The sequence below is a fragment of the Nyctereutes procyonoides genome, unplaced genomic scaffold (assembly GCF_905146905.1).
Source record: "Nyctereutes procyonoides isolate TBG_1078 unplaced genomic scaffold, NYPRO_anot_genome, whole genome shotgun sequence".
In the NCBI taxonomy this organism is placed as follows: Eukaryota; Metazoa; Chordata; class Mammalia; order Carnivora; family Canidae; genus Nyctereutes; species Nyctereutes procyonoides.
In genome coordinates, this window is record NW_026575126.1 from 68,595,063 (window position 1) to 68,622,271 (window position 27,209).

General features: G+C 41.7%; 1 protein-coding gene across 1 annotated transcript; it reads right to left on the bottom strand.

The window, feature by feature from the left end:
- Positions 1 to 1,220: 1,220 nt before the first annotated feature.
- Positions 1,221 to 26,520, bottom strand: GJC3 (gap junction protein gamma 3). Its single transcript, XM_055339938.1, has 3 exons — positions 26,454 to 26,520; positions 3,193 to 3,968; positions 1,221 to 2,881 (listed from the first exon to the last, which is right to left on the bottom strand). Exons 1-3 carry the CDS (start codon positions 26,507 to 26,509, stop codon positions 2,874 to 2,876), a joined length of 840 nt encoding a protein of 279 aa, XP_055195913.1. The 5' UTR covers positions 26,510 to 26,520; the 3' UTR covers positions 1,221 to 2,873.
- Positions 26,521 to 27,209: the final 689 nt, after the last annotated feature.

Below are 27,209 nucleotides of genomic sequence, written 5' to 3' on the forward strand. Positions count from 1 at the left end.
GGGACAACTAGATACCCGCATGCAAAAGAATGAATTGAACCATTATACCATATATAAAAATTAATTCAAAATCAATCAGACCCAAATGTAAAGCTGAAACTATAAAACTTTTCGAAGGAAACATAGGTGTCAATCTTCACAATCATGGATTAAGTATCAGTTTCTTAAACCTAACACCAAAATCAGAAGCAGCAAAAGAAAAACTTGAATTTCATCAAAATTAAAAACTTTTGGGACACCTGGGTGGCTCAGCACTTGAGCAGCTGCCTTTGGCTCAGGGCATGGTCCCAGAATTCGGGATTGAGTCCCACACTGGGCTCCTGCAGAGAGCCTGGTTCTCCCTCTGGTTTATGTCTCTCTCTCTCTCTCTCTCTCTCTCTCTCTCTCTCTCTATCTCTATCTCTCTCTCTCTCTCGTCTCTCATGAATAAATAAAATCTTTAAAAATAATAAAACAATGTATTCAGGGGGATCCCTGGGTGGCGCAGCGGTTTGGCGCCTGCCTTTGGCCCAGGGCGTGATCCTGGAGACCCGGGATCGAATCCCACGTCGGGCTCCCGGTGCATGGAGCCTGCTTCTCCCTCTGCCTGTGTCTCTGCCTCTCTCTCTCTCTCTGTGACTATCATAAGTAAATAAAAAATTTAAAAAAAAAACAATGTATTCAGTTCTTTAAAAAAAATTAAAAACTTTTGCATCAAAGGACATGATCAGTGAAGTGAAAGACAACCCACTGAATGGGTGAAAATATATGGGAATCATAGTTAAGGACCTAGTATCCAGAATATGTAAAGAACTCAACAACAAACATACAAACAACCCAATTAAAAAATGGGCAAAAGATCTGAGTAGACCTTTCTCTAAAGAAAATATACCAATAGTCAATAAGTACATGAAAAGATATTTAACATCATTAGGGAAATGTGAACCATACCACAATTAGCTAACACTTCACCCCACTAAGATGGCTACAATTTTAAAAAAGAAAGGAAAAAAAGAGAAGGAAGGAAAAAGAAAAAGGAAGAAGGTAGGAGGAGGATAACCAAGTATTGATGGGGATGTGGATAAATTGAAACCCATTTATACATTGCTGCTGGGAATGTAAATGGTGTAGCTGCTGTTGGAAAACAGTTTTGTAGTTCCTTAAAACGAATAACCATATGCCCCAGCAATTCCACTCCTAGGTATTTACCCAAGAGAGTTGAAGACGTATATCCACACAAAAACTAGTATATGAATGTTCATAGCACCATTATTCATAATAGCCAACAAGTAGAAACGGTTCAGATGTCCATCAACTGAAAAATGGACCAAAATGTGTGGTAAGCCATACAATGAAATCATATTAAACCATAAACAGGAATGAAGTACTGACATGTGCTACAACACAGATACACTTCAAAAGCATGCCAAGTGAAAGAAGCCAGTCACAAAGACCACATATTCTATGATTGATTCCATTTATAGGAAAGGTCCAGAACAGGAAAATCTGTATACAAGAGGAAATAAATATACATATGGAGAGAAAGTATATCAGTGGTTGCTTATTTGGGGGGAAGGAGCATGGAAGTTTGGGGGTAAAAACTAAGAGTTGTAGGGTTTCTTTTCAAGTTGATGAAAAAGTCCTAAAATTGTATTAATAAATGCACAACTCTGTGACTACACTAAAAGCCATTGAATTGTAAACTTTAAGTGGATGGATTATATGACATATGAAACTGTATCTTAATAAAGCTATTTTAAAAGGTTATCAGGGGAATTCCAAATGACATGTTTTTTTCCATCCTTGGTTACTTGGCTGGACTCTGGTTACAGTAGATGAGGGATTCTTTATAAAATACTTGCATAGCAGAAAGAAAAATTATTAATTTTCTAGTTATTGATTTTTGGGGGGACCAAATGTATTTCCTTAGGAATGAGCCTTCCTGATTTGCCCAGGATAATTTTGGGTTCAGAAGGAGAAAACAAAACCAGGTCGTTGAGAATTTGAGAGCAAGGGAGATCTGAGGGGGAAGATGTTTCTACAGGAAGGTAAGAGGCTGGAACACCTTCAGACAGATGGGATGGAGAGGCTCAAGAAAAGAGAAGCTTGAGATTTAGTTTTAAATTATCTGCTAAATCATACTGTGATATAAACCTCCCTTCCTTTTACCCCTGAATCAGCAGCAAAACTCTACCATCTTTTCTGGGTAAAATGAGGGATATGAGTTTAAAAAGTAGAAATTTGGCTCTGGATGTGAGTTGCTGCTGGTCTGGAGACAAGAGGATAGTTTCTGTCCAGTGGAGAACAAGTATTGAGCAAAAGTCCGAGCTGGCAGTGGCCTCAAGTCGACATAAGCCTCTGAGTTCACAGTAATCTGCCTAAGGGATATGGCTGAGTGTTTGGATAAATTAAATCTGAATGTTCAAGGACATTGGGTTATATATGTGCAGAAGGCCAATCTGAATATGACAAATGCTGTGGGGCTGGCGACATCCATAGGTTACAGGCCTTTGAAGTTGGGGGGAGCAGAGAACATGGAACAACAGAGGAAGGGTAAGTAGAGTCACCATGACAGTGAAATCGTATTCAGCAACAGGAATGCCAAAAACAGCGGTATTATTGTGCAGGACAGGGGAGAAGCACAGTTTTATGGAGGCTTCTGCTGGCTGACTCTGGAACCAAGCCCATGAAAATTATGTGGCTGACACCAGAAGGTTCTGGTAGGAAGGCATAAGCGAGAGTTGTCCCGGGAAATGCTTCAGGCAGCGTGGCCACTGTGGCCCTTAGAGATGCTTCAACAGCCTCTAATTTGTCATGGAAGTAAATCCCCATTCACTGGATGTTCGGAAGAAGATCCAATCATAGGGTTCCCTTCAGAAGTGAGTCAGGTAGCTTCATAACTCTGTAAAGTAGAAAACCAAATGGGACCTGAGACTTTTTCTAAGTAGGAAGAGGACTAAGTGGAAAGGCAGGAGGTACAACAGACTGAGTACCCTGGTCCTGATTCATTGGAAGGAATTGTCAAACTGAGAGAGATGGGGATTGGGAGATGAAATGGGAGCAGTGGTCAGAAGACATATGCCTAGAACCTGGTTTTCTGTTTTGCAACATGTGGGAGTTGTGCCTCCCAGAGGTAGAGGGACCTGCTGTGGGAGATCATCAGGACAGAGACATCAGAAGCAAGAAGAAGGAGGGACGCCAGTGCCTTCTCACCTGCTTCTTGGAACTGCTCTTTGGCTTCCACTGCTGGGAAGTTATCAGTCGGATCCTTGCGTTTTTTGGTACTCTCTGAAGTTGAAGAGTAGTTAGAAGGAGATTTGTGCTTCCAGGTCCTCCACCATTTCCCCAGGCCCAGGAGCACAAGCTCCACAAGAGTAAATAAGAGACAGAGCCCACTGACCCCAAACATGGTCTTTAGGAAGATGGTCTTCTCAAAGGGCCGGGACAGGTAACAGGTTATACTGCCAAGGCAAGGTTCTCGACGACATGCAAAGGAGCTAGGCATCTTGAACCCATACAGATGGTACTGCAACCCCAAGGCTGCTCCCTCAAGGACCAGCCGCACCCCCAGCTGTGCTACATAGGCCCAGAGCAGCCTGGGGCTTCCAGCCCCTGAGGCGTCTCTGCTCTTCTCCCCCTGGTGGATCAGGGTCTCCTCCTTCACCTTCCCAGATTCTTCCCACCGCCAGATCACATGATAGAGAATGAGACCCATGTAGAGGGTGCTGGGCACAGCCACCATGATGACCTGGAAGGCCCAGAAGCGCAGTGGGGAGAAGGGGTGGAAGGCATCATAGCAGGCGGCCTTGCAGCCTGCCTGCTGAGTGTGACACACAAATTCACTCTGCTCATCACCATAGATTCCCGTCCCACTGGCAGCCAGCAGCACAAGACGGAATCCCAGGAGCACAGGAAGTAGGAGGTGCCCCACGGCAGTGGAATGCCTGCTGTCTTCAGCCAACAGCTGCCTCAGGAAACTGCCACACATCCTGTTAGGGACCAGAGGACAATAATGAGTGTGGGTGTGTTGCTCCCTGTCCTTTAGGAGGAGGGCAAGACCACCTCTTTCCTGTTAATCCAAGGATAGATAAAGCAATCCTTCTTGCTCTTCTCCAAGGGTCTGATTGATTTATTCCCAAGACTGATGGCTCCTAATTACAGATAATGGAGTCATCTACGTAAAATAGTGAGTGGATGTGGGTATGGCTCTCTCTCCTGCCCCCCTCTGTACGGTGTGGTAGAAGACTAAGGTCTATCTTTGTCTCTCTTTCCCTCCCTCCCTCTGTCCCTTTCCCAAAGGCTAGTCAGAGTCCAGAGCCCTCTGAAAACAGTCACTTCCCCAACTGATGGCCACCTAGCCTGGTGCTACTACTGTCAGTGGCACCTGAACACGACCCCAGGGGAACATGCATTCTCTTGCCCTCTGCTTTTCTCTGCCACCATGCCTCAGCTACTCACAGGTGTGTGGGTCTGGCCTTCACTCTCATCAAGGTAGTATGACTGAGATGCGATTAGGGTAGGGGGCTCAATGTGGATCAAGTGAACAGAGTGAGTGTCAAGGCCCGCTTTAGTCTGGTGTTCCTTAGACCTAACCAGCTTTGGAAAAGGAGAACATTTTAAAGAAAACCAAGGGGATCCCTGGGTGGCTCAGGGGTTTAGCGCCTGCCTTTGGCCCAGGGTGTGATTCTGGAGTTCCGGGATCGAGTCCCACATCAGGTTCCTATGCCTGTGTCCCTGCCTCTCTCTCTCTCTCTCTCTCTCTCTCTCTCTCACGAATAAATAAGTAAAAAATCATAAAAAAAAATTTAAAAAAATAAGAAGAAAGAAAGAAAGAAAGAAAGAAAGAAAGAAAGAAAGAAAGAAAGAAAGAAAGAAAACCCAGCAGAGTCTACTAAGGGAATGCAATGAGGTATAAGGCTAAAGCCAGAGCTGACTGGATAAAAATTTGAAATTCGGCCCTGCTTTGTCATTGTTCCTTGGGCTCATCTCTCCTGCATGGTGAGAGGTGACCATGGTCAGGAACAGGGTTCAGAAATCTGTCACTTCTCCAGACAGAATAGCACCCTGCTGCAGCCCTCACTCTATCTTTATCTTTGTCACAACAGGGAGCCCTCCTCAATGCCCAGTCACTGTTTCTCACCATCCCTGTTCAGCCCAAACTCTTTTTTTTTCCCTTGAGGATAATTAAATTACTCTTTTGCTTCTAATTTTTTAGTGGGACTTTTATTTATTTTTTTAAATATTTTATTTATTTATTTATGAGAGACACAGATAGAGAGAGAGGCAGAGACACAGGCAGAGAGAGAAGCAGGCTCCCCATGGGGAGCCTGGCATGGGACCCAATCCCGGATCCCAGGATCACAACCTACGCCAAAGGCAGATGCTCAACCGCTGAGCCACCCAAGAGTCCTCTAATAATAACTGTTTAAAGGAATGTACAAGTAATGCTTTTTAGATCAGTTCACCACTTACTGTAATGTTTTGCTTTTTTAGTTTGTGCTTTTTACTTTTTACATATATTTGATCCTTTTAGTTGAAAATTATACCCTTTAATTACAGTTTATTCATCTTTTTAAATGATTTCTTTTTCAGATTTTTAAGTTACTTTATAAGTTCAGTAGGGTGATGATTTTCAAATTTTCAAACCCAGCCAATATAATTTAATGACTTGGACTTTTCCACAGTAATTAAATAATTATAGATTTAAGTACATAATTCTAATAACATTTTAAAATGTAAGTATCCTTTTAAGTTACATTAGCCCTAAAAGCATTTGAATCTTTCTAAATAATAGTAAATTTTTAAGAAATAGTGGTAAATAAAATCAGCAATCTGTGGGAACCACATTAAAAAATGCCTATAATGTGATATCAAAACTAGGAAATGACATCTTTTTTCCATTAATCAGCCCAAACTCTTATACACTGGATCCTTTCAGTCTCAGAAGATCCTGAAAACCTTTTATTCCACAAGGAAAATAGAAACTCTTTGATGGGGAGCCACGCAGCCCCCCCTCTTTCATGCCACTTATTCCTGTCGGATATTAGAGAAGTGGCTCTCCATTTGCCCAAGTCCACTCTCCCTCCCAGACCTATGTCCTTGGCCCCCTGCCAGCTGCATCAAGGACTTACCCACCCTTGTTTCCTCTCTGCACTTGCTTAGGTGCCTTCCTTTCAACTCCAGTAATAGTAACAACCTGGATTTCTAAGTTTTTGACATGGCAGCAAATGAGACATGCCCTATTTTGCCTCATATCAGCTTCCCAATTATAATACCTAAAAAGACACACAAGGCAATTTAAATGGGTACTCATGTTATAAACTATAGCTGACCCTTGAAAAGTGTGGGGGTTAGGGGGCACTGACCCCTACACAGTCAAAAATCTACATATAACTTTTGGCTCCTCCCCAAAACTTAACTACTTAAGGCTTCTGTTGAGCAAAAGTCTTGCCAACAACATAAATAGTCAATTAACACGTTTTGTATGTTATGAGTATTATATACTGTATTCTTCCAGTAAAAGTAAGCTACAGAAAAAAATATGTTGCTGGGAAAATCATAAGGAAGAGAAAATATGTTCACACTAGTTTATGTATATTGAAAAAAAAAACATCTATAGGCTGGAAGGCAGGGATAGGAGCAGGTGCAGCTACTGGCCTGGCCTGGCTCCAGGATAGTGATGTTCCACAGCCTGATGACCCCAACTCAATGGACGCAGCTTCCAGGTGGATCCTCAGGCAGGGACAGCCATCCAGCAGCACAGTACAGCTGCCCCATCTGCCTGGACGTGCACCACCAGCCTGAAGCCATTGACAGCTGCAGCCACTCATGAGTTGCCCACCTCCAGGAAGCTACCTTGAGGAGGGGTCGATGCCCAGCAGGGAGAAGCCTAGGTGCACAGCTGCCCTGGGGCAGCACCAAACCCCAGGTGTTCGACCTGACCACCCCAACAGCACACGGGATGACCTACAGCCCTGCCAACGTCCTTAGCAATCCTCCCTGGGGAACTTAAGGGCACCAGGCTCAACTCCTGCCCTAGTAGCCTTCCATTCCATCCCATGAAGTGGAGTGGGCATTTGTAAATAAATGCCTTTATTGTGGCTTTTGCTGTCAACTCCTTAAAAAAAAATCTGCTGGGGCATCTTGCGGGCTAGGAGCATGCCACTCTTGATCTCAGGGTCACGAGTTTGAGCCCCACATTGAGCATAGAGATTACTTTAAAAAATACATATAGAAGTGTACCAGCAGGGTTCAAATTTGTGTTATTCAAGTGTGACGTATATAGATAAGAACAGGCCATTATGCCAGAGTTTAGGCAGAATGGACACTTCTGTGCAGTCAGAACAGATAGAATGAGTTGCTTCCAAGCGACTGTTATAAGGGGCTTAATTGACCAGAGAACCATATCATTATCCACCAGCTGTGAGAAACCGTATTTGGAGCCACTAGCAATCGGAGTCAGAACCTCTTCTACCTGCCACTCAGTCCCTATGTTTCTACCTCTGTCACAGACTGTGAAGACTCAGAGTAAATCAGGCCACTGAAGATTCTTCTCCATAAAACTGAGTTGAGATTTTTAGAAGAAATCTACTTTCAGTCCTTAGAAAGATGCAATATCATGGCCTCATGATTAAAGATGGCAGACTGAAGGTAGAGATTTACCCCCTCTAATTCCCAAGACTCCGAGAAAATGAGAGTAGATGGATCGTTAAGTATTTAAACCCACTACAAAGGAGGAGAAAGATCACCAGTGGCACAACGAAAATCCACTTTGAAGGCAAATCGGATTGTGGTGCTGTCAAGCACACTGGGTAATTCTTCCAGAATTCAGAGGAAGAAAAATGAGTCATTGAAAATCTGTTTCCTAATTTGAAAATCAAGACCACAATAAAGCAAAATCACTAGCTTGCTTATTGATGAGAAAACACTTAGTGGAGTGCCTGGGGAAAAAAAAGAAGTTGCTCTGTCAATGTTCAACCAAGTTTTGATTTGGAGGGATACTGAGTCCCACAGAGAACCAGAAGGAAGATCAGCTTCCACAGCTGGCCTCAGCCAGCTGAGGTCTCAGCCTTGGCGACAGTGATATCTGGAGCCTGATCATTTTATTTAGGGTAGGGAATGCTGGCATGTGTTTTGAGATGTTTAGCAGCATTCCTGGCCTTGGTCCACTAGATGCCAGTAGCACACTTCTCCCCAAATGCCCAACCCCCAAATGTCTCCAGACACTGCTAAATGTCCCCTGGGGTCAGATGCACCCCGGTTGAGAACTACCACCTTTGGAGGACACTGACCATTACCACTCCAGCTCTGTAAAGCAAGACGTCTGTAGTGGAGCATCTCGGAGGGCTTTTATTTAGTGACCAGCCCATTTCCAGGCTGCTTGCACATCGTCATTCAACAAGCCCCATCTATGAGGAAGCCTGCAGCCTCTCCCTGTCTTATGTGAGGCTGTGGGGTCCTTGCACTTCAGGGAGGCAGAAGGCTCTGGGGGCTTCCGCCCTGGTTCTCCTGGAGCATTGCCAAACTAAAAGCTAACTTGGTAAATTCTCAAGTCTGGCTCTCAGCCTCACCACATTTCAAAGTACAGGCCCAACATGCTCTAAGCGCGTCTCCAGCACATTCCCAGCAGACCTGGAATTTAACACAGAGCACGCTTGGCATATTCTGATGTTGGGAATTTTCGTAATTCTTGGAGGCCCTATCCCTGGTTCTTCTCTCTTTCTCTCTCTCCTGTGCCCACTCCAGACCTGTAGCCAGACACCCAATGTCCTCTGAGAGGCTCTAGGAACTGAACTGGGGTCTCCAGAGCTTTGGAGATTTGGGAGAGAGAGAACAGAAAAAGCAGGACAAAAGGATTTGCCCAAGAACCCCATGGCTTGGAGCTTCCATATCTAATTCTGAGCACTCTTCTGATCCTCTGCACTGTGGCTGTTACCACCAAAAACTAATCCTGGGACCTCCTGGAAAGTTCACACAAACTGTGCTCCATCTCCCAAAGTCTAGAGCCCAAAGGCAATTTCTTTAAAAACCAGGGCCTAAATACAGGCCTTCCTCCTCCCTCATCTCCTGCATTCTTGGGAGCTTGTAGTCTCCCCCATTTGTTCTAGCCATCCCCAGCCCTCTGGTCTCCCTCATTCCCCTCCTACAAACACATCTACAGCTTTGCCCATGGGTCCAGAGCCCCCAAGTTAGAGTGGGACTAGGGGAGCTTAGGGCTCAGCATTGTTTTCAAAGTTCAGCTCAAGGGACACCATTCTGTTTCTAGAAGTGGAGAAATAGTTCAAAAATAAATCTTTTGGGAAGGAGTTGGCAGTATTTGAGCCCTGTCAAGATTTTTTTTAACAATAAATTTATTTTTTATTGGTGTTCAATTTGCCAACATACAGAATAACACCCAGTGCTCATCCTGTCAAGTGCCCCCCTCAGTGCCCGTCACCCATTCACTCCCACCCCCCGCCTTCCTCCCCTTCCACCACCCCTAGTTCGTTTCCCAGAGTTAGGAGTCTTTATGTTCTGTCTCCCTTTCTGATATTTCCTACCCATTTCTTCTCCCTTCCCTTATATTCCCTTTCACTATTATTTATATTCCCCAAATGAATGAGAACATATAATGTTTGTCCTTCTCTGATTGACTTATTTCACTCAGCATAATGATTTTACTTAATGAAGCAATACCCGTGAACTCAAGATTTGGGGGAGGGTGGAAAGCCCAGAGTGTGAGGGGATTTTCAAATATGTAAATAAATTTTTAAAAATTCCATCATGATTTTGGTAAGAATGTTTCTAAGCATTTTTGTTCTTTGGAAGAAAAAATTCAGGATCCCCTTGGTTTCAGAAACCCTCCCAGCCAATTAAGGCATGAGGGAGGGACGCGCACCAAGGGCAGTGCTGGACAGGCTCACTGCTCCCGTGTTGCCCCATCTGGCCTGGAAAACGTTCTAGATTCTTGCACCCAAAATACAACCCCTGGATGCACAGGCATCACCAGGATTGCAGAATCTCAGGCTGCATCCCAGGCTTAGCAAATCAAATCTGAATTGTACTAATACCACCCCAGGTCCCTGGTATATGCATGAGTTAGAGAAACCCAGTCTAGCACCCAGGCAGCCCCCACCCCCACTGCCCCCAGGCCCCTGCGCCAGCCCAGTTGCTCTCTGCCCAGCACTCACCTGGCAGCACTGAGCAAGAGCATCAACAGCGGAGAAAAGAGGCAGGGCAGAGTCCTCAGGCTGGAGCCAGCAGGGTCCCAGCTCTCCCCCAGGCCCTGCCTCCTGCCACCACCCACGTCTTCCCCCTCCCCTCTTCATTCCTGGCAGCCTCAGTGAAGAGTAACAGAACGGCAGCTGGAGGAGCCGGCAGCCCTGCTATTGAAGAATGGGCTCTGGAGAATAGCCTTCTGTTGTTGGGGGTGAGGGGTACCTCTCTTAAGTGCGCTGAAACAGGGATTTTGGAAACCATCTGAAAGGAGACCAGTGGCCTCTGCATGTTGGGGGTTGGGGAAGGTCAGTACACACAGGCAACAACAGATAAAATTTCTTTAAGTTTAAATCTCTATGAAGGCCTCCACTGTCCCCCACTTTGGCCAAAGTACCCAAAGCACAAGTTTATACACAAAAGAATGTGCATGTGAGTGTGTGTGTGTGTGTGTGTGTGTGTGTGTGTGTGTGTGGCTGGGTGAAACTGCTTGATGGGCCTCTGCTCCATGTCCCTCAGGAACTCAGAGAGCCAAAGCCCCTCTCCACCAGGCCCAGTGAGACCTGTGACACCTGCCTGACACCCCATTCCCGGCCCCATTGCTAGAGCAGGAGCTCCTTCAGAGGAAGGAAGGGGCAAGGCTGGGTCAGCAGGTGGTGGGTGAGAGAGTAACTCATTGCCACAGAGTCTTGACCAGAGCTAACCCTGCACTCTCCATGGAAGAGAGTTCCAGATGCTGCCCCTGTGGGCCTTTGGGGCATTGTTCAACCATCTTCTAGATGTTCCCTCTCTCTAGGTTTAAGATGCAGGTGGCAGCACCCTCACCCCTTACCCTTGAGGAGAACTAACAGCATATCTCTTTCCAAAGATATCCTCTCTCTAATTTCCAACAACTTTTGCCATAGTATATGACTCTGATGTGGGCACAGGGCTTAAGAATGACATAACCATTATTTCTTTATTTGGGGCTTTTTTTGTTATTTGAAATATTTCATCTCAGACTAGCAAGTCACTTCAGAGTGTCATACATGTTGTATTTTCTAAAACATTACATCTTGAAATCCCAAATTTTCCAATTTAATATCCCATTGCACTAACATTTATTCAGTACTTAATAAATAAATGATGAATATTCTAAGTGCTAGATGGCTACTAATTTACTTATCCCCCATGACAACCTCATGATGTAAGTCTATTATCATCCTCTTTTACAGAAAAGAGAGATAAAGAACAGAGATGTTACGTAACTTATTCAAGGTTAACCAGCTAGTGAGTTGGAGAATTTGGGATTTGAAAAGGCAGTCTGGCTGCAGATGGCAAACTCTTAAACACTACAACATGGCCAGCTTCCCTGTTATTCAAATTAGCACCTTTGAAAGAGCTTCTGATTGTAGACCCATTGTTATTTTGTACCATCAAGAAAATTAAAATCCTCTGCTTGCATGTTCTACACCTCAATGACTAACTTCACCATCTGCCCCGGACCCCAATCAAAAACTTGGGCATCATCACTGACAGCCTCTCCTTCACTGACCACATCTTCTCAACTGACTGGTGGTACTGATTCTGTCCCTTAAATTAAGATGGTGTCGTAGTTCAAGAATGATTTACTGTAACACCATCCTAGTGTCCCCACTCCTAGATTTGTTTTCCTCTAATTCATTCTGTGCATTGCAAACAGAATATTTAACTCAATTCTTATTTAAATTTACCAACCTTTACAGTTTCTTTGCTCAGTGTTGCTTCTTGAATCTCATACTTTCCATCTGGGTTAAATTTTCCTTTCTTCCTTTTTTAAACCATCTTAATCATTTTACGTGTGAAGTTCAGTAATATTATATGTACTCATGTTGCTGTGCAACAGATCTCTGGAACTCTTTCATCTTGCAAAACTGAAACCTTGTACCCATTTCTCCCTCCCCTCTGCCCCTGGTGACACCACTGTACCTTCTGTTACCACGAATTCGACTGCTTTAGATACCTTATGTCAGTGGAATCATACAGCATCTGTCTTTATGTGACTGGCTTAGTTTAATGCCTTCAGGATTCATCCAGATTGTAATTATCCATCAGAACTTTATTCTTTTTTGAGAGGTCAGGTAATATTCATTGTGTGTATGAATGTATATATCAAATTCTGTTCATTCATTCATCCACTGATGGACATGTGGATTGCTTTCACCTCTTGACTATTGTAAATAGTGTTTCTGTGAACATGGGTATTCCAAATTTTCTTCTTCTGGAAACACAACCTTCTGTAGTATTTCCACTGGGGAACTGCCAGGGGTAAACTCTTTTCATTCTCTTTGGCCTAACAGTGCTTTCATTTAAGCCTCAATCTTGAATTGTTATTTAGTTGGCTTAAGAACACTTGTTTGAGGGACACCTGGAGAGCTCAGAAGTTGAACGGCTGCCTTTGGCACAGAGCGTGATCCCGGAGTCCTGAGATTGAGTCCCATGTCGGGCTTCCTACATGGAGCCTGCTTCTCCCTCTGCCTAGTCTCTGCCCCTCTCTCTGTGTGTGCCTCTTGTGAGTAAATAAATAAAATCTTTAAAAAATTTTTATTTATTTGAGAGAGACAGAACACACACAAGTGTAGGGGGTGGCAGAGGGAGAGGCAGGATCCCTGCTGAGCTGGAAGCCCTACATGGTGCTCCATCCCCAGGACCCTAGGATCATGACCTGAGCCCAAGTTAGACCCTTAACAGACTGAGCCACCCAGGCACCCCCTTCTTTCAGAACTTTAAAGATATTATTTAACTGCCTTCTCCTATCTAGCTGGTCTATAAGTCATTTCTGTTGACCACATAATTAAGCATCTGCTTTTGGCTCAGGTCATGATCCCAGTGTCCTGGGATTGAGCCTGCATCAGCCTCCCTCTCCCTCTGCCCCACCCCACCCCCATGCTCCTGCGCTCTCTCTCTCAAATAAATAAATAAAACCTTTAAAAAGAAACTTTTATTTTATGACCTCCAGAACTGTGAGAGAACATATTTGTGTTGTTGTAAGCCACTAAATCTGTGGCAATTTGCTACAGCAGCCATCGGAAACCAGCATAATGCCTGTTCTTGATTTTTGCCCAATTGTTTTATTGGATTCCTTTTCTTTTATTTTTAAGATTTTATTTATTTATTCATGAGACACACAGAGAGAGAGAGAGAGAGAGAGAGAGAGAGGCAGAAACACAGGCAGAGGGAGGAGCAGGCTCCATGTAGGGAGCCTGACGTGGGACTCGATCCCGGGTCTCCAGGATCACACCCTGGACTGAAGGCAGCACTAAACTGCTGAGCCACCAGGGCTGCCTGCTTTCCTTTTTCTTAAGGATTTGTAGGAGACTTTTCTATTTTGTATATGTTATTTTTTAGTCAGTTCTATATTTTGCAAATATCTTCTCCCAGGTACTGATTTGATTTTTCACTCTTATCATGGAGGCTTTAGATAACAAATATTCTTTACACAGTCAAATCTTCCAATTCTTTTCTTTGATAGTATGTCCTTTTTGTCTACGCATATCCTTCCCTATCCGGATATGATAGTTTTGATATGTAGAATTTTTATCATTCAGCTTAAAATATTTTTAAATTTTCCATCATTATTTTGTCTGAATTGCATGGAATGTTTAGAAGTATGTTTTTAAAGTTCTAAATGTATGGGAAGTTTCTTCTTATCGTCTTTTTTTTTTCTTATCGTCTTTATGTTAATTGCATCATGGTCTGAAAGAACATAATTTCTGTAGTTCCAGCCCTTTAATATTGTTACTCTATGATCTAATATGGGCTCAGTGTTCTTATGTACTCCATATGTATGCTTGAAAATAATGCTTTCCTTGGATTACTGAAACAGTGTCATCTATAAGATCACTAAATTAGTCTTATATTTCACCCTATGTCTAATACTATCCAATATGGTAACCATCGCCACATGGGGCTATTGAATATCTGAAATGTGGCTGGGACAACTTAGGAAAGGGATTTTTATTATTTTTTTAATATTTTATTTATTTATTCATGAGAGACACAGAGAGAGAGAGAGACAGAGACAGAGACACAGGCAGAGAGAGAAGCAGGCTCCATGCAGGGAGCCCAATGCAGGACTCGATCCCGGGACTTCAGGATCACGCCCAGGGCCGAAGGCAGGTGCTAAACCACTGAGCCACCCAGGGATCCCTGAGGAAAGGGATTTTTAAATTCATCTAAGTACAATTAATTTTTATTTAAATTTAAAAACTGAAACCCAATTAAGTTTTTTTTCTGTTAAATACAACTTTTGTTTTTGTGTTTGTTTTTTTAAAGATTTATTTATTTGAGAGGGAAAGAAAGAGACAGAGAGAGCATGGGGAGGGGCAGATGGAGAAAAAGAAATCTAAAGCAAACTCTTCCCTGAGTGGAGCCTGACATGAGACTTGATTTCACAACTCCGAGACCATGACCTGAGCTGCAATCAAGAATCAGGCACCTAGCTAACTGAGCCACCCAGGCATCCTGACAATTTTGCTTTTTCGGTAGGACAACATGGTCTTTAGCCATGCATTGCATTAAGATATTATTGTTACATTGTAGTGCAAGTGTCAAGCATGTGCACTGTTCCTGATAATTCACGTAAACTTCTTACTGATCTGGTCAGTGCCAATAGATTGATTTCAGTTCAATTATTTAATTTCTTACCTACCAATGTAACATTACAATGTATTTATTAAATATCTTATGCAGACACCATGAGATACAGTGATACCTATGTAAATTATAGTGGTAATTAAATTGAAGTGCTTTCTTATTTTAATTATAACAATTAAATTATTTACTAGGTTTTGTTTGTTTTTTACTAGTTTTTTAAAAAAATAAATAGAGAGGTGTTTGGCTGTCTCAGTCAGTGGAATGTGCAACTCTTGAGCTTGGGGTTGTGAGTTTGAGACCCAGTTTGGGTGTAAGGATTACTTAAAAATAAAATCAATTGGGCAGCCTGGGTGGTTCGGTGGTTTAGCACCGCCTTTGGCCCAGGGCATGATCCTGGGGGCCCAGGATCGAGTCCCATGTCAGGCTCCCTGCATGGAGCCTGTTTCTCCCTCTGCCTGTGTTTCTCTGCCTCTCTCTGTCTCTCATGAATAAGTAAATAAAATCTTTAAAAAAATAAAATAAAATCATTAAAATAGGGATCCCTGGGTGGCGCAGCGGTTTGGCGCCTGCCTTTAGCCCAGGGCGCTATCCTGGAGACCCGGGATCGAATCCCACATCGGGCTCCTGGTGCATGGAGCCTGCTTCTCCCTCTGCCTGTGTCTCTGCCTCTCTCTCTTTCTCTCTCTGTTACTATCATAAATAAATAAAAAAAATTTAAAAAAATTTTTTTAAAAATCATTAAAATAGGAAAGATTTTTAAATTTAAAATAAAGCACCCTACTGATGCAAAATCAAATGGATATAAAGAATCTAAAAAAAAGAAAGAATCTAGCTAACATTGTACCTAATTATAGAGAACATACTGATGGCTACCAGAGGGAAGAAGGTGAGGGGAAGGGAGAAATAGGTCTAAGGGATGAAGGAGCACACTTGTCTGTTGGGATGGGCACCAGATGTTGTATGGAAGTGTTGAATCACTGTATTGTACACCTGAAACTAACATAACACTGTATGTTAATTACCTGGAATTTAAATAAAAGCAAAAAAAGTAAAAACTAGCACTGTGACTGGAAAAGAAAAGGAGAAAAAGATATGTCTCAGTTTCACAATGATCAGCAGCTGGAATTCGCTGAGGCAGAGCAAAATTAAAAAGCTGTTTGGATGCAACAAAACGCCGGGACACCTGCACCCCGATGTTTCTAGCAGCCATGTCCACAATAGCCAAACTGTGGAAGGAGCCTCGGTGCCCATCGAAAGATGAATGGATAAAGAAGATGTGGTTTATGTATACAGTGGAATATTACTCAGCCATTAGAAACGACAAATACCCACCATTTGCTTCAACGTGGATGGAACTGGAGGGTATTATGCTGAGTGAAGTAAGTCAATCGGAGAAGGACAAACAGTGTATGTTCTCATTCATTTGGGGAATATGAATAATAGTGAAAGGGAATATAAGGGAAGGGAGAAGAAATGTGTGGGAAATATCAGAAAGGGAGACAGAACATAAAGACTTCTAACTCTGGGAAAGGAACTAGGGGTGGTGGAGGGGGAGGAGGGCGGGGGGTGGGGATGAATGGGTGACGGGCACTAAGGGGGACACTTGACGGGATGAGCACTGGGTGTTATTCTGTATGTTGGTAAATTGAACACCAATAAAAATTAATTTATAAAAAAAAGTAAAATAAAAAAATAAAAAGCTGTTTGTTTTTCTAATAAATTAAGACAATATAGTTGACTATAGTAAGAAACACTTTCAGTAAATAGTGAATTTGATAAGAAATTTCCTCATGATGGGGTGCCTGGGTGGCTCAGTTGGTTAGGCATCTGCCTTCAGCTCAGTCTTAATCCCAGAGTCCAGGGATGGAGCCCTGCATGAGGCTCCCTGCTCAGTGGTAAGTCTGCTTCTCCCTCTGCCCCTCATACCACTTATGCTCTCTCTCTCTTTCTCTCCCTTCTCTCTCTCTCTCTCTCTCTCAAATAAATAAATAAAATCTTTTTTTTTTTTTAAGAAAGAAAAAAACAAGAGATTTCCTCATGGGGCACCTGGGTGGTGCAGTCAGTTAAGCATCGGACTCTTAGTTTCAGTTCAGGTCATGATCCCAGGGTGGAGAGGTTAAGCCCCACATGGGGCTCTGAGCTCAGTGGGGAGTCTGCTTGGGATTCTCTCCCTCTCCCTCTGTCCCTCCCCCTCCACCTTCCTACCCCACACATCCACACACTCTCCCTCTCTCTCTCTCTCTCAAATAAATCTTAAAAAGAAAAAAAAGAAGAAATTTCCTTGAAGTAGTCAAAGAAGTATCAACAAATTAGCCACCTAAAATCAGAATTACATGTTCAACAAAAGCTTTAAACCATTTGTAATGTGATCTGCACCTGTAACTTTGGCCAGCTATAAAATAGCTTGAATTCTTGTACATGCACACTTTTTTTTGGAAACCACTTTTAGATGGAGAGATGATAAAATAAACTATTTCAAATATAGGAATTTCATTACAAAATTATGAAGAAAATACTAAAAACACTGTATTTTACCAAAACAATGAAAGTTCAGTAAGCCACCACACAATTACCCATAGAATTCAAGACCTTTCCAATAATCCCAAAGATGAATTGAACCAAAATTTAAAAATTATAAGAACTTTTCTTCAGCCTCAGATGAATCATGTGATAAGAGATACTGCCCAGGGATCCCTGGGTGGCGCAGCGGTTTAGCTCCTGCCTTTGGCCCAGGGCACGATCCTGGAGACCCCGGATCGAATCCCACGTCAGGCTCCCTGAATGGAGCCTGCTTCTCCCTCTGCCTATGTCTCTGCCTCTCTCTCTCTCTCTGTGTGTGACTATCATAAATAAAAAAAAAAGAGATACTGCCCAATTAATATTTTGAGTACATTTTGTGTCAGTATACTTCCAAACTCATAAATAAATGTTGTCAATTCATGGCCTAAAAAAAATCATACTTTTAGCATAGATATTTTGTAATCTTTTACAACTATCAAAGAAGAACTTCAACTAGAAGTTTTATTTTTTTATGATATTTACTGTAGGCTTTATTTTTATTTATTTCTTTACATTTTTTAAATTTAAATTCAATTTGTCAACATATAGTATAACACCCAGTGCTCATCCCATCAAATGCTCTCCTCAGTGCCCATCACTCAGTTACCCCATCACCTCCCCTTCCTCAAGGAGCCCTTTGTTTTCAGCTAGAAATTTTTTAAAATATTTTCTATCATGATGGACAGTTCTCTAGATGTTTTCATTCTGCTTTGTTCCACCATATGAAGTATATTGAAAACATTTATGTTCAGTTCTGAAGTAGACTCTAAGAAAATCATGAATATGGTTGATAAATTAATTGAATATATATATATGCAAATACTGTAAGTCATCACTCGTTTGTAGAACTGCTGAAAGAAATAGAATGAATTGGGGCACCTGGGTGGCTCAGAGGTTGAGCATCTGCCTTAGGCTCAGGGTGTGATCCTGGGGTTCTGGGATCAAGTCCCAAGTCGGGCTCCCTGCGAGGAACCTGCTTCTCCCTCTGCCTATGTCTCTTGCCTTCTCTGTGTCTTTCATGAATAAGTAAGTAAAATCTTTAAAAAAGTAGAATGAATTTAATGGTCTTGTGCTCTTTGCTAATGCTTATTGGTTGAGCCACGGAAGAAGAGTTTTGCAAATATTTACCATATCGACGATGTCAATGTGAGATTTTATTGAAACAAAAGAAATGTTTGCCAAATGTTCAATAATCAAAGACCAAAAAAATGGCAAGGTGAATCATGTTTCCCCACATTTCATACCACAGAATTTATTTAAATTTAATTAATTAACATATAATGTGTTCTTGGTTTCAGAGGCAGAGGTCAGGGATTCACCAGTTGCATATAACACCCAGTGCTCATCACATCCTTGTGCCCCCCTTAATGCCCATCACCAAGTTACCCCATCCCCCAACCCTCAGTCCCGCGTCCCCTCCCCCAACCTTCAGTTTGTTTCCACGAGTCCCTCGTGGTTTGTCTCCCTCGCTGATTTCCCATTTGATTTTTAAGCTGTTGCTCACACTTGAGCTCACCGCAGCAGCAACAGGAAGTGGCTATGAAAATCATTACAGTAAAATATGTACTTACAGGTAATTTCATGCAGTTAGGATTTATTACTGCATCTTTACATCTGTTTACATTTCTCTTGACTGCAAATGGCACCATGTACAGTCTGTAACTATGTGCATAAGTTTTGATAAATTTTAACATTTTTAAATAAGATTTATCAGGGCACCTGGCTGGCTCACTCGATGGAGCATGTGACTCTTGATCTCAGTTGTGATTTCAAGTTCCATGTTGGGTATAGAGATTACTTAAAAATAAAATATTTTAAAAAATAATAAAAAATAAAAAAGATGTGTGCATTTTTATGGTCATAAATGATAAAATAGGTTACATCTACATATATGACATGCCTTTAACTTAATTTTTTCAATATTTCTAGGCTACATGATTCATCTGTGACTCTTTTCAAAGTGTTACAAATCTTCCCCCAAATTTTCCAAATATATTTATTGAAAGAAATCTGCATATAAGTGGACCCATGCAGTTCAAATTCAAACAACATGGGTTTGAAGGGTCAACCATAATAGCTTTACTCCGTTGGTAAGGAATCTATGTGGAATTCAGCCACATGCTAAGCTTATACATTCTTATTATACATTCTGAAACATTGGAAATGACTACCAGATGGGTCTGGAGAGCCAGCAACAATTAGATGTACTGGGAAAGGGAGCTGGACCAGGGCTCCACTTATTGCCAAACCGCCATATGCATTATGATGGAGTGTCCTCAGCTTGTCAGTGCCAAGTCAAATCATGTATCCAACCATCCCCAAAAGATTTTGGTATCCCCCTTCCCTGATATGTGGCTTTTTTGAGTAAATGACTGTAGATTATAATGGGAAAGAACTCAAGGAATCACTACTACATACACCTGACATGGTGTTGCAGACTCCTTCCACATGGAGATCCAACTGCATCTTCAATCGATAGACTCTCAGTCTACCGTACTTAAAACTAACAGTGCTCAGAACTAAGTTCAGAAACCTGTCGAGGGCCTTTGGATTTACATGAAGGTGGCTTTTCTTGATTTCTTTTGATTGTACTTACTACAGAATATCCAACTGTTGGCTGTCCACCTATCTTTTTTATAACAATTTTATTGAGATGTGAATCACATTTAAGTCTCCAATTCATTGAGGTATAATGTATTCAAAATATTGTGCATCACCACTATGTAATCTTAGAAAATTCCATCACAGCGAAAGAACCCTGTACCCACTGATCATAACTCCTCATCTCCCATCCCTCACCCCTATCCCAGGGCAACCATTAACCCACTTTCCATCTCTATAGATTTCCTATTCTAGGTTTTTCAACATAAATGGAATTATATAATATGTGGCCTTTTGTGATTAACCTATTTCACTTAGCATAGTGTTTTCAAGGTTCAACCAGGATGTAATATGTATTAGGATTTCATTCCTTTTTATTGCTAACTAATATTCTATTTCATGGATGTACCATTTTTATTTATTCACTCATCAGTTAATGGACATTTTGGTTGTGCTCCTTTTTGAATAATGCCACAATATGTATGTACAAGCTTTCATGTGGACACATGTCTCCATATTTATAAAGTCTATGTTCAACTTTTTGGAGAATTGCCAGTTTGTTTCCAAAAATGGTGGCAACATTTGACATTCCCAGTGGCAATGTAGATGGTTTCACTTTCTCCATATACTTGCCAGCACTTTTTCCCCCAACTATTGAGGTATAATTGGCATATAATGTTGTATAACGTTAAGGTATACAACATAATGACTTAATACACATATATATTATAGAATGTTTACCACAATAAGGTTAGTTAACACATCCTTCACCTCACACAATTACCATTTTTGTTGTTGATGTTATGGCAAGAACATTAAAGTCCTCCTCACAGCAACTTTCAAGTATACAATCCTGTTAACTGTGGTCACTTACTTACCTTACAACTGATAGTACCCTTTGACCAACATCTCCCCGTATCCCTCACCCCTCAGCCCCTGGCAGCCATCATTCCACTCTCTGTTTCTATGAGTTCAATGTTTTAGATTCCACATATTTGTAAGAGATGAAGTATTTGTCATTTCCTGTCTGGCTCATTTCACTTGGCAAAGTGAAATCCGTGAAATCAAGTGAAATCAAAGTTCATCCGTGCTGTCGCAAATGGCAGGATGTCCTTCTTCATGACTGAATAATATTCCAGTGTGTTTATGTGACATCTTTATTCATTCATCCATAGATGGACACTTGTATCCATACCGTGGCTGTTGTAAATAACGTTGCAGTGAACATGGGAATGCAGATACCTCTTTGAGATTCTGATTTCATTTTTTTTTGGATATATACCCAAATGTGAAATTGCTAGATAATAATGTACTTCTATTTTTCATATTTTTAGAAAGACCACACTTTTTTTTCATAGTGGCTGTACCAATTCAAATTCCCACCAAGAGTCCACCAGGGTTCTCTTTCTCCACATCCAAATTAACATTTTTATCCCTTGTCTTTTTCATAAGAGCCATTCTAACAGATGTGAGGTGATATCTCATCGTGGTTTTTATGAGTACTTCCCTGATGATTTGTAATAATGAGCACCTTTTGATATATTTGTTGGCCATTTGTATATCTTTTCTGGAAAGAAATATCTGTTCAAGTCCTCTGCATATTGTAAAGTTTATCTTTTTTTTTTTTAGTAATCTCTACACCCAGCATGGGACTTGAATTCATGACCCTGAGATCAAGAATCACATGCTCTTCTGACTGAACCAGCCAGGTACCTCCCTCTGCACAGTTTTAAATTGCATTTGGGGGTGTTTTGCCAGTAAGTTATATGAGTTCCTTACATATTTTGGATATTAACCCATTGTCAGATAGAGTCGAAAATATTTTCTCCCATTCCCTAGATTACCTTTTCATCTTGATGATTGTTTCTTTTGCTGTGTAGAAACGTTTTAATGTCCCCACTTATTTATTTTGCTTTTGTTGCTTATGCTTTTGGCATCACATCCAAAAACAATCATTGCCAAGATAAATGTCAATGAGATTTTTCCCTATGTTTTGTCCTGGGAGTTCTATAGTTTCAGGTCTTTTTAAAAGATGTTATTTATTTATTCATGAGAGATACACAGAGATTGGCAGAGACTTAGACAGAGGGAAAAACAGGCTCCTCGCAGGGAGCCTGATGCAGGCAGAACTCGATCCTGGGATCGAGATCACACCCTGAGCCAAAGGCAGATGCTCAACCACAGAGCCACCCAGGCGTCCCTTTAATGCCAGTTCTATACTCTTGATTACTATAAGCTTTGCAATATAACTTGAAATTAGGAAGTGTGAGGCCTGCAGCTTTGTTCTTTCTCAAGATTGCTTTGGCTCTTTGGGATCTTTTGTGGTTCCATAGAAATTACAGCTTTGTTTTTCCTATTTTTATGAAAAATGAGGTTAGGATTTTGCATTGAATTCCTAAATCCTGTTGGGATTGCATTGAATCTATACATGGATTTTAGTATGGGCATTTTAGCAATATTAACTCTCCCAATCCATGAACAATCCATTGGGTATATTTCCAATTATTCCAATTATTCATGTCTTCAGTTTCATTTATCAAAGTCTTATAGTTTCTGATATAGAGATCTTTCACTTCCTTGGTTAAATTTATTCATAAGGATCTTATTGTTTTTATGCTATTATAAATTGAATCATTGCTTTTTCATTTAGTTTATTGTTGGTATAGAAACACAACTGATTTTTGTATGTTGATTTTGTATACTGTAACTGTACCGAGCTTGTTTATTAATTCTAACAGGTTTTGCGTGGAGTTGTTAGGCTTTTCTATACACAAGATCATGTCATTGGCAAACAGAAACAGTTTTACTTCTTTTTGTAAGATTTTATTTATTTATCCATGAAATACACACAGAGTGAGGTAGAGACATAGGCAGAGGGAGAAGGAGGCTCCTCGAAGGGAGCCCAATGCGGGACTCGATCCCCTGATGGGATCACGCCTGAGCCAAAGACACTCAACTGCTGAGCCACCCAGGCATCCCAAAACAGTTTTGCTTCCACCTTTCCCATTTGGATGCCCTTTATTTCTTTTTCTTGCCTAACTGGTCTAACTAGGATTTCCACTACTGTGATGAATAGGACTGCTGATATGGGCCTCTTCTTTTTGTTCCCAGTCTTAAAGAGAAAGTATTCAACCCTATCACCATTGAGTATGATGTTAGCTATGGGTTTATCATATATAGCATTTGTTATGTTGAGATGTGTTCCTTCTATATTCAATTTGTTGAGAGTTTTTGTCATGAAAGAATACTGAATTTTATCAAATGCTTTTTCTGTAACTATTGAGATGACTATGTAACTATATGATTTTTGTCTTTCATTCTATTAATATGATTGTATCACATGTATTGATTTGCATATATTGCACCAACCTTGCATCCCAGGGATAAATCCTACTTGGTCATGGTATATAATCCTTTTAATTTGCTATTGAGGGACGTCTGGGTGGCTCAGCGGTTGAGTACCTGCCTTTGGCTCAGGGTGTGATCCTGGGTTCCTGGGATCGAGTCCCTCATTGGGCTCCCTGCATGGAGCCTGCTTCTCCCTCTGCCTGTGTCTCTGCCTCTCTCTATGTCTCTCATGAATAAATAAATAAAATCTTTTTAAAAAACTGCTGTTGAATTTGGCTTGCTAGTATTTTGTTGAGAATTTTTGCATATATATTCACCAGGGATATTGGTCTATAGTTTTTTTAATATTTTATTTATTTATTCATAAGAGACACAGCGAGAGGGGCAGAGACACAGGACTTGACCCCAGACCCTCAGATCATGACCTGAACCAAAGGCAGATGCTCACTGAGCCACCCAGGTGCCCTATAGTTTTCTTTTCTTGTAATATCCTTATTACAAGGTTTTGATATGAAGGTAATGCTGACCTTATAAAATGAGTTTGGAAGTGTTTCCTCCTTTTCTTTTTTAGAAGAGTTTGAGGAGAACTGGCATTATTTTTTTTTATTTTTGCTAGAATTCACCCATGAAGCCATCTGGTCCTGGGCTTTATTATTGGAGTTTTTTGGCTACTGATTCAATCTCCTTACTTATCATTGGTCTGTCCAGATTTTCTATTCATGATTCAGACTTGGTAGGTTGTATGTTTCTAGGAATTTATCCATTTCTCCTAGGTTGTCCAATTTGTTGATGTATAATTATTCATAATAGTCTCTTATGCTTCTTTGTATTTTGTGGTATCAGTTGTAATATCTCCTCTTTCATTTGTAATTTTATTTGAATCTTCCCTCTTTTTTTCTTGGTAAGCCTAGCTAAAGGTTTGTTAATTTGGTTTATCTTTTTAAAAAAACATAGCTCTTAGTTTCATTGATCTTTTCTATTGTGTTTCTGGTCTCTATTTAATTTATTTCTGCTCTGGAAGGGGCAGGATAGGAACTAAAAATGGCTTTAGGGTCAGACTCTTCCCCCTCTACCAAACCGCTTCTCAAGGAGGAGCCACAGAGTTAGGTGTCTTTGCTCTTGGCATGCAATCATCTCCTTGGAAACCAAGAGCTACGATCCCACATTCAGGACTATGCAGATGGTCCGGTCAGAGTGACCAAAGTCCTTGTCTAAATGTCTGAAGTGGGGGTGGAAAGTGGGGAGGTACACAGAACCCAGGGAATAGGGACACTTTTCAAAGTTTGATGAATTTCTCCAGATTCCTCAATGGCTCCATTTATAAATGTCCTCAGTGCCCGGGTCAGTGTGGGTATCAGGGGAGGAGGTTAAGTTTGGTGCTGGGGGTTGGGGAGAGGGGGCTTTTGCCTGGTTATTTCTAAGCTTTTTACAAGACCTTAAAGCACTAAGACAAACTTCTCTTTCACAATAAGTTTCTGAGGATCGGTGCCAGGAAAGCAGCGCCTGAGGGTAAAGAGAGCTCTCATCCCACTCCTTTATTCCACCAAACAGTACCCTCTTTGTCTCTCTTCTTCCCACCAAATGAGACCAGCCTCCTCCCACAGCCATATGTTAATGACATGTGCCAAGACCTGGAGCAGCAGGATGCAGGGATCACCCAAGAGTAGGGAGGAGAAAGAAGTATAGAGGCCTGGCCCTTCTGTATCCACCACGAGAGGAAGAGAAACCTTTCTTCTCTCTCTCCCTTCTTCTTTTCCACAGCTGGCTTTATCTATCTGGTTTTGAGTAGAGTGAGAGATTACTAGGGTTGATAACAAGTGTTAAGGAGGGGTCAGCAGAAAGAAAGTGTCAGAAGAAGAAGGAAGACATCTGCCCAGAGAATTGAATGCAGCAGCACTGCACCTGGGATACTGCCTGACCTGGAGAGAAGAGAGCTAAGCTAGTCCTGCACCCATCATCACATGAAAATCTGTAATCAAAAATCAAAAATATAATTTAATCAAAATCAAAAATATAAATTAATACTTTCTTAAGATTTAAAATCTATAACATTTACAAATAGTCAACAAATGCATTTCTCACTAGTATGGCAAGAATTTAACTTAGCAGCAAATTTACTCAAAGAGCTGGTGATACAGAGGCAGCATCCTGGTTTTATTCCATGATGATTACATCTGGCTTATTACCAGAATTTCTAGAAAATTCTCCTTCTTGAACTTCTTGAACACAAGCTCTTGCCTGTGTAAGCATGCAATCAATCCCTCAAGGCTGACAGGAAGGAAACCCTGGAGACCAGAGACCATGGGCAGCTGTTGATCCCAAAGATCAAGTTTTTCCTTCTTGACTTTCTGCCGCCCCACAGTGGGTCTCACAGTTGACCCATACCTCAAAGTCCTCTCCGCTTTGACAGGTCCTTACTCTGTGACTTTCTTTATACAAGATTTTCCAGATCTAGTGAAGTCTTCCTCAGGTTTTAGGCCACTGCCTACCTCAGTAGTCAGACCTTCTTTCTCCACGATAATAAAGGCAGAAAACCCCTCGGGTCCTAGAGCCAAGTGATGGGGATGGAGGACAGGAGGAAAGCCAAGTTCATAAGACAAGGAATGACATCTTTGAAAGACACCATGGACTATTCCAAGGACAGAGAATGCCAGTAGACTGAGTGCTGTGCTGTTTCCACAAGCTCAAGGGACAATCTCTAATAGGTATGAAAACAGGGGTTAGCAGGACGGAAATATCAGAGCCCCAGGGATCAACAAAAGATACAAGTAGAAATATGCAGACACTCTGCACTCCCTACCCCATAGTGCCTCTGCTTTCTTCCTACCCTATCATATTCCCATTCTCACTTTCAGGCCTCAGCTTTCACACAGGAGGTGGTGTCAGAATCAGCTCTTATCCAAGTTCGACTGACCATACCCCTACCCATGTGAAGCTGATCCCACTTTATAAAGCATCCGACTCAGGATGCCTGGGTGGCTCAGCAATTAAACTTCTGCCTTCGGCTAAGGGCATAATCCCAGAGTCCCGGGATCAAGCCCCACATCCGGCTTCCTGCATGGAGTCTGCTTTTCTCTCTGCCTCTGTGTGTGTGTGTGTGTGTGTGTGTCACAAATAAATAAATAAAATCTTAAAAAGAAAGAAAGCATCCAACTCACCTATGGCCAGGGCTGATGCGTGGAAAATGAGCCAACTTTGGGGCCATTCTGACCATGGTTCACGTGGTGGCTCTGCTAGTCACTAGATATTTCATAGTGGCTTAATCAGGTGACTTAATCATCTGGGCAACTTTGCATCAACAACTCCTCCCATGATTATTGTGAGAATTCCATATTTAAAAACTAGCCTATGTAAGCTGCCTGTGGATAAGGGATGGTGTGCCTCTTGATCCACCCTGTTCCCTCATTTCCAAGGACATTGCTCAGCATTTAGAACTTTCTCAGCAAACACAGTCCAGAGTTCATAGTCCATTTGGGGTTTTCATTGAAAGTTTTCCTTTCCATTGCTGTTATAGCCACATAAAACCCTAAGGAATCCTCCAGGCCATTTTACATAAGAGGAAACAGAATCAGAATACATAATTTCTGTGGATCATACAGACGGCAAGATGCAAAGCAAGACAAGGGGGGATCCCTGGGTGGCGCAGCGGTTTGGCGCCTGCCTTTGGCCCAGGGCGCGATCCTGGAGACCCGGGATCGAATCCCACATCGGGGTCCCGGTGCATGGAGCCTGCTTCTCCCTCTGCCTATGTCTCTGCCTCTCTCTCTCTCTCTCTCTCTCTCTCTCTCTCTCTCTCTCTATCATAAATAAATAAAAATTTAAAAAAAACAAGGGGCTGGTTCCTCAGACCCCATAAATTGTTGATACCAAGGCATAAAATTAGGGGCAAAGAGTGGGATTAGAGAACAAAATGC

What these genes read in the sequence shown, in the direction of transcription:
- GJC3 (XM_055339938.1), bottom strand. Translation starts at nt 26,509, where the DNA reads ATGGTCAGAATGGCCCCAAAGTTGGCTCATTTTCCACGCATCAGCCCT. An exon ending in CGCATCAGCCCTGGCCATAG is followed by an intron (nt 3,969 to 26,453) that starts GTGAGTTGGATG and finishes GGTCCCTAACAG; the next exon opens with GATGTGTGGCAGTTTCCTGA.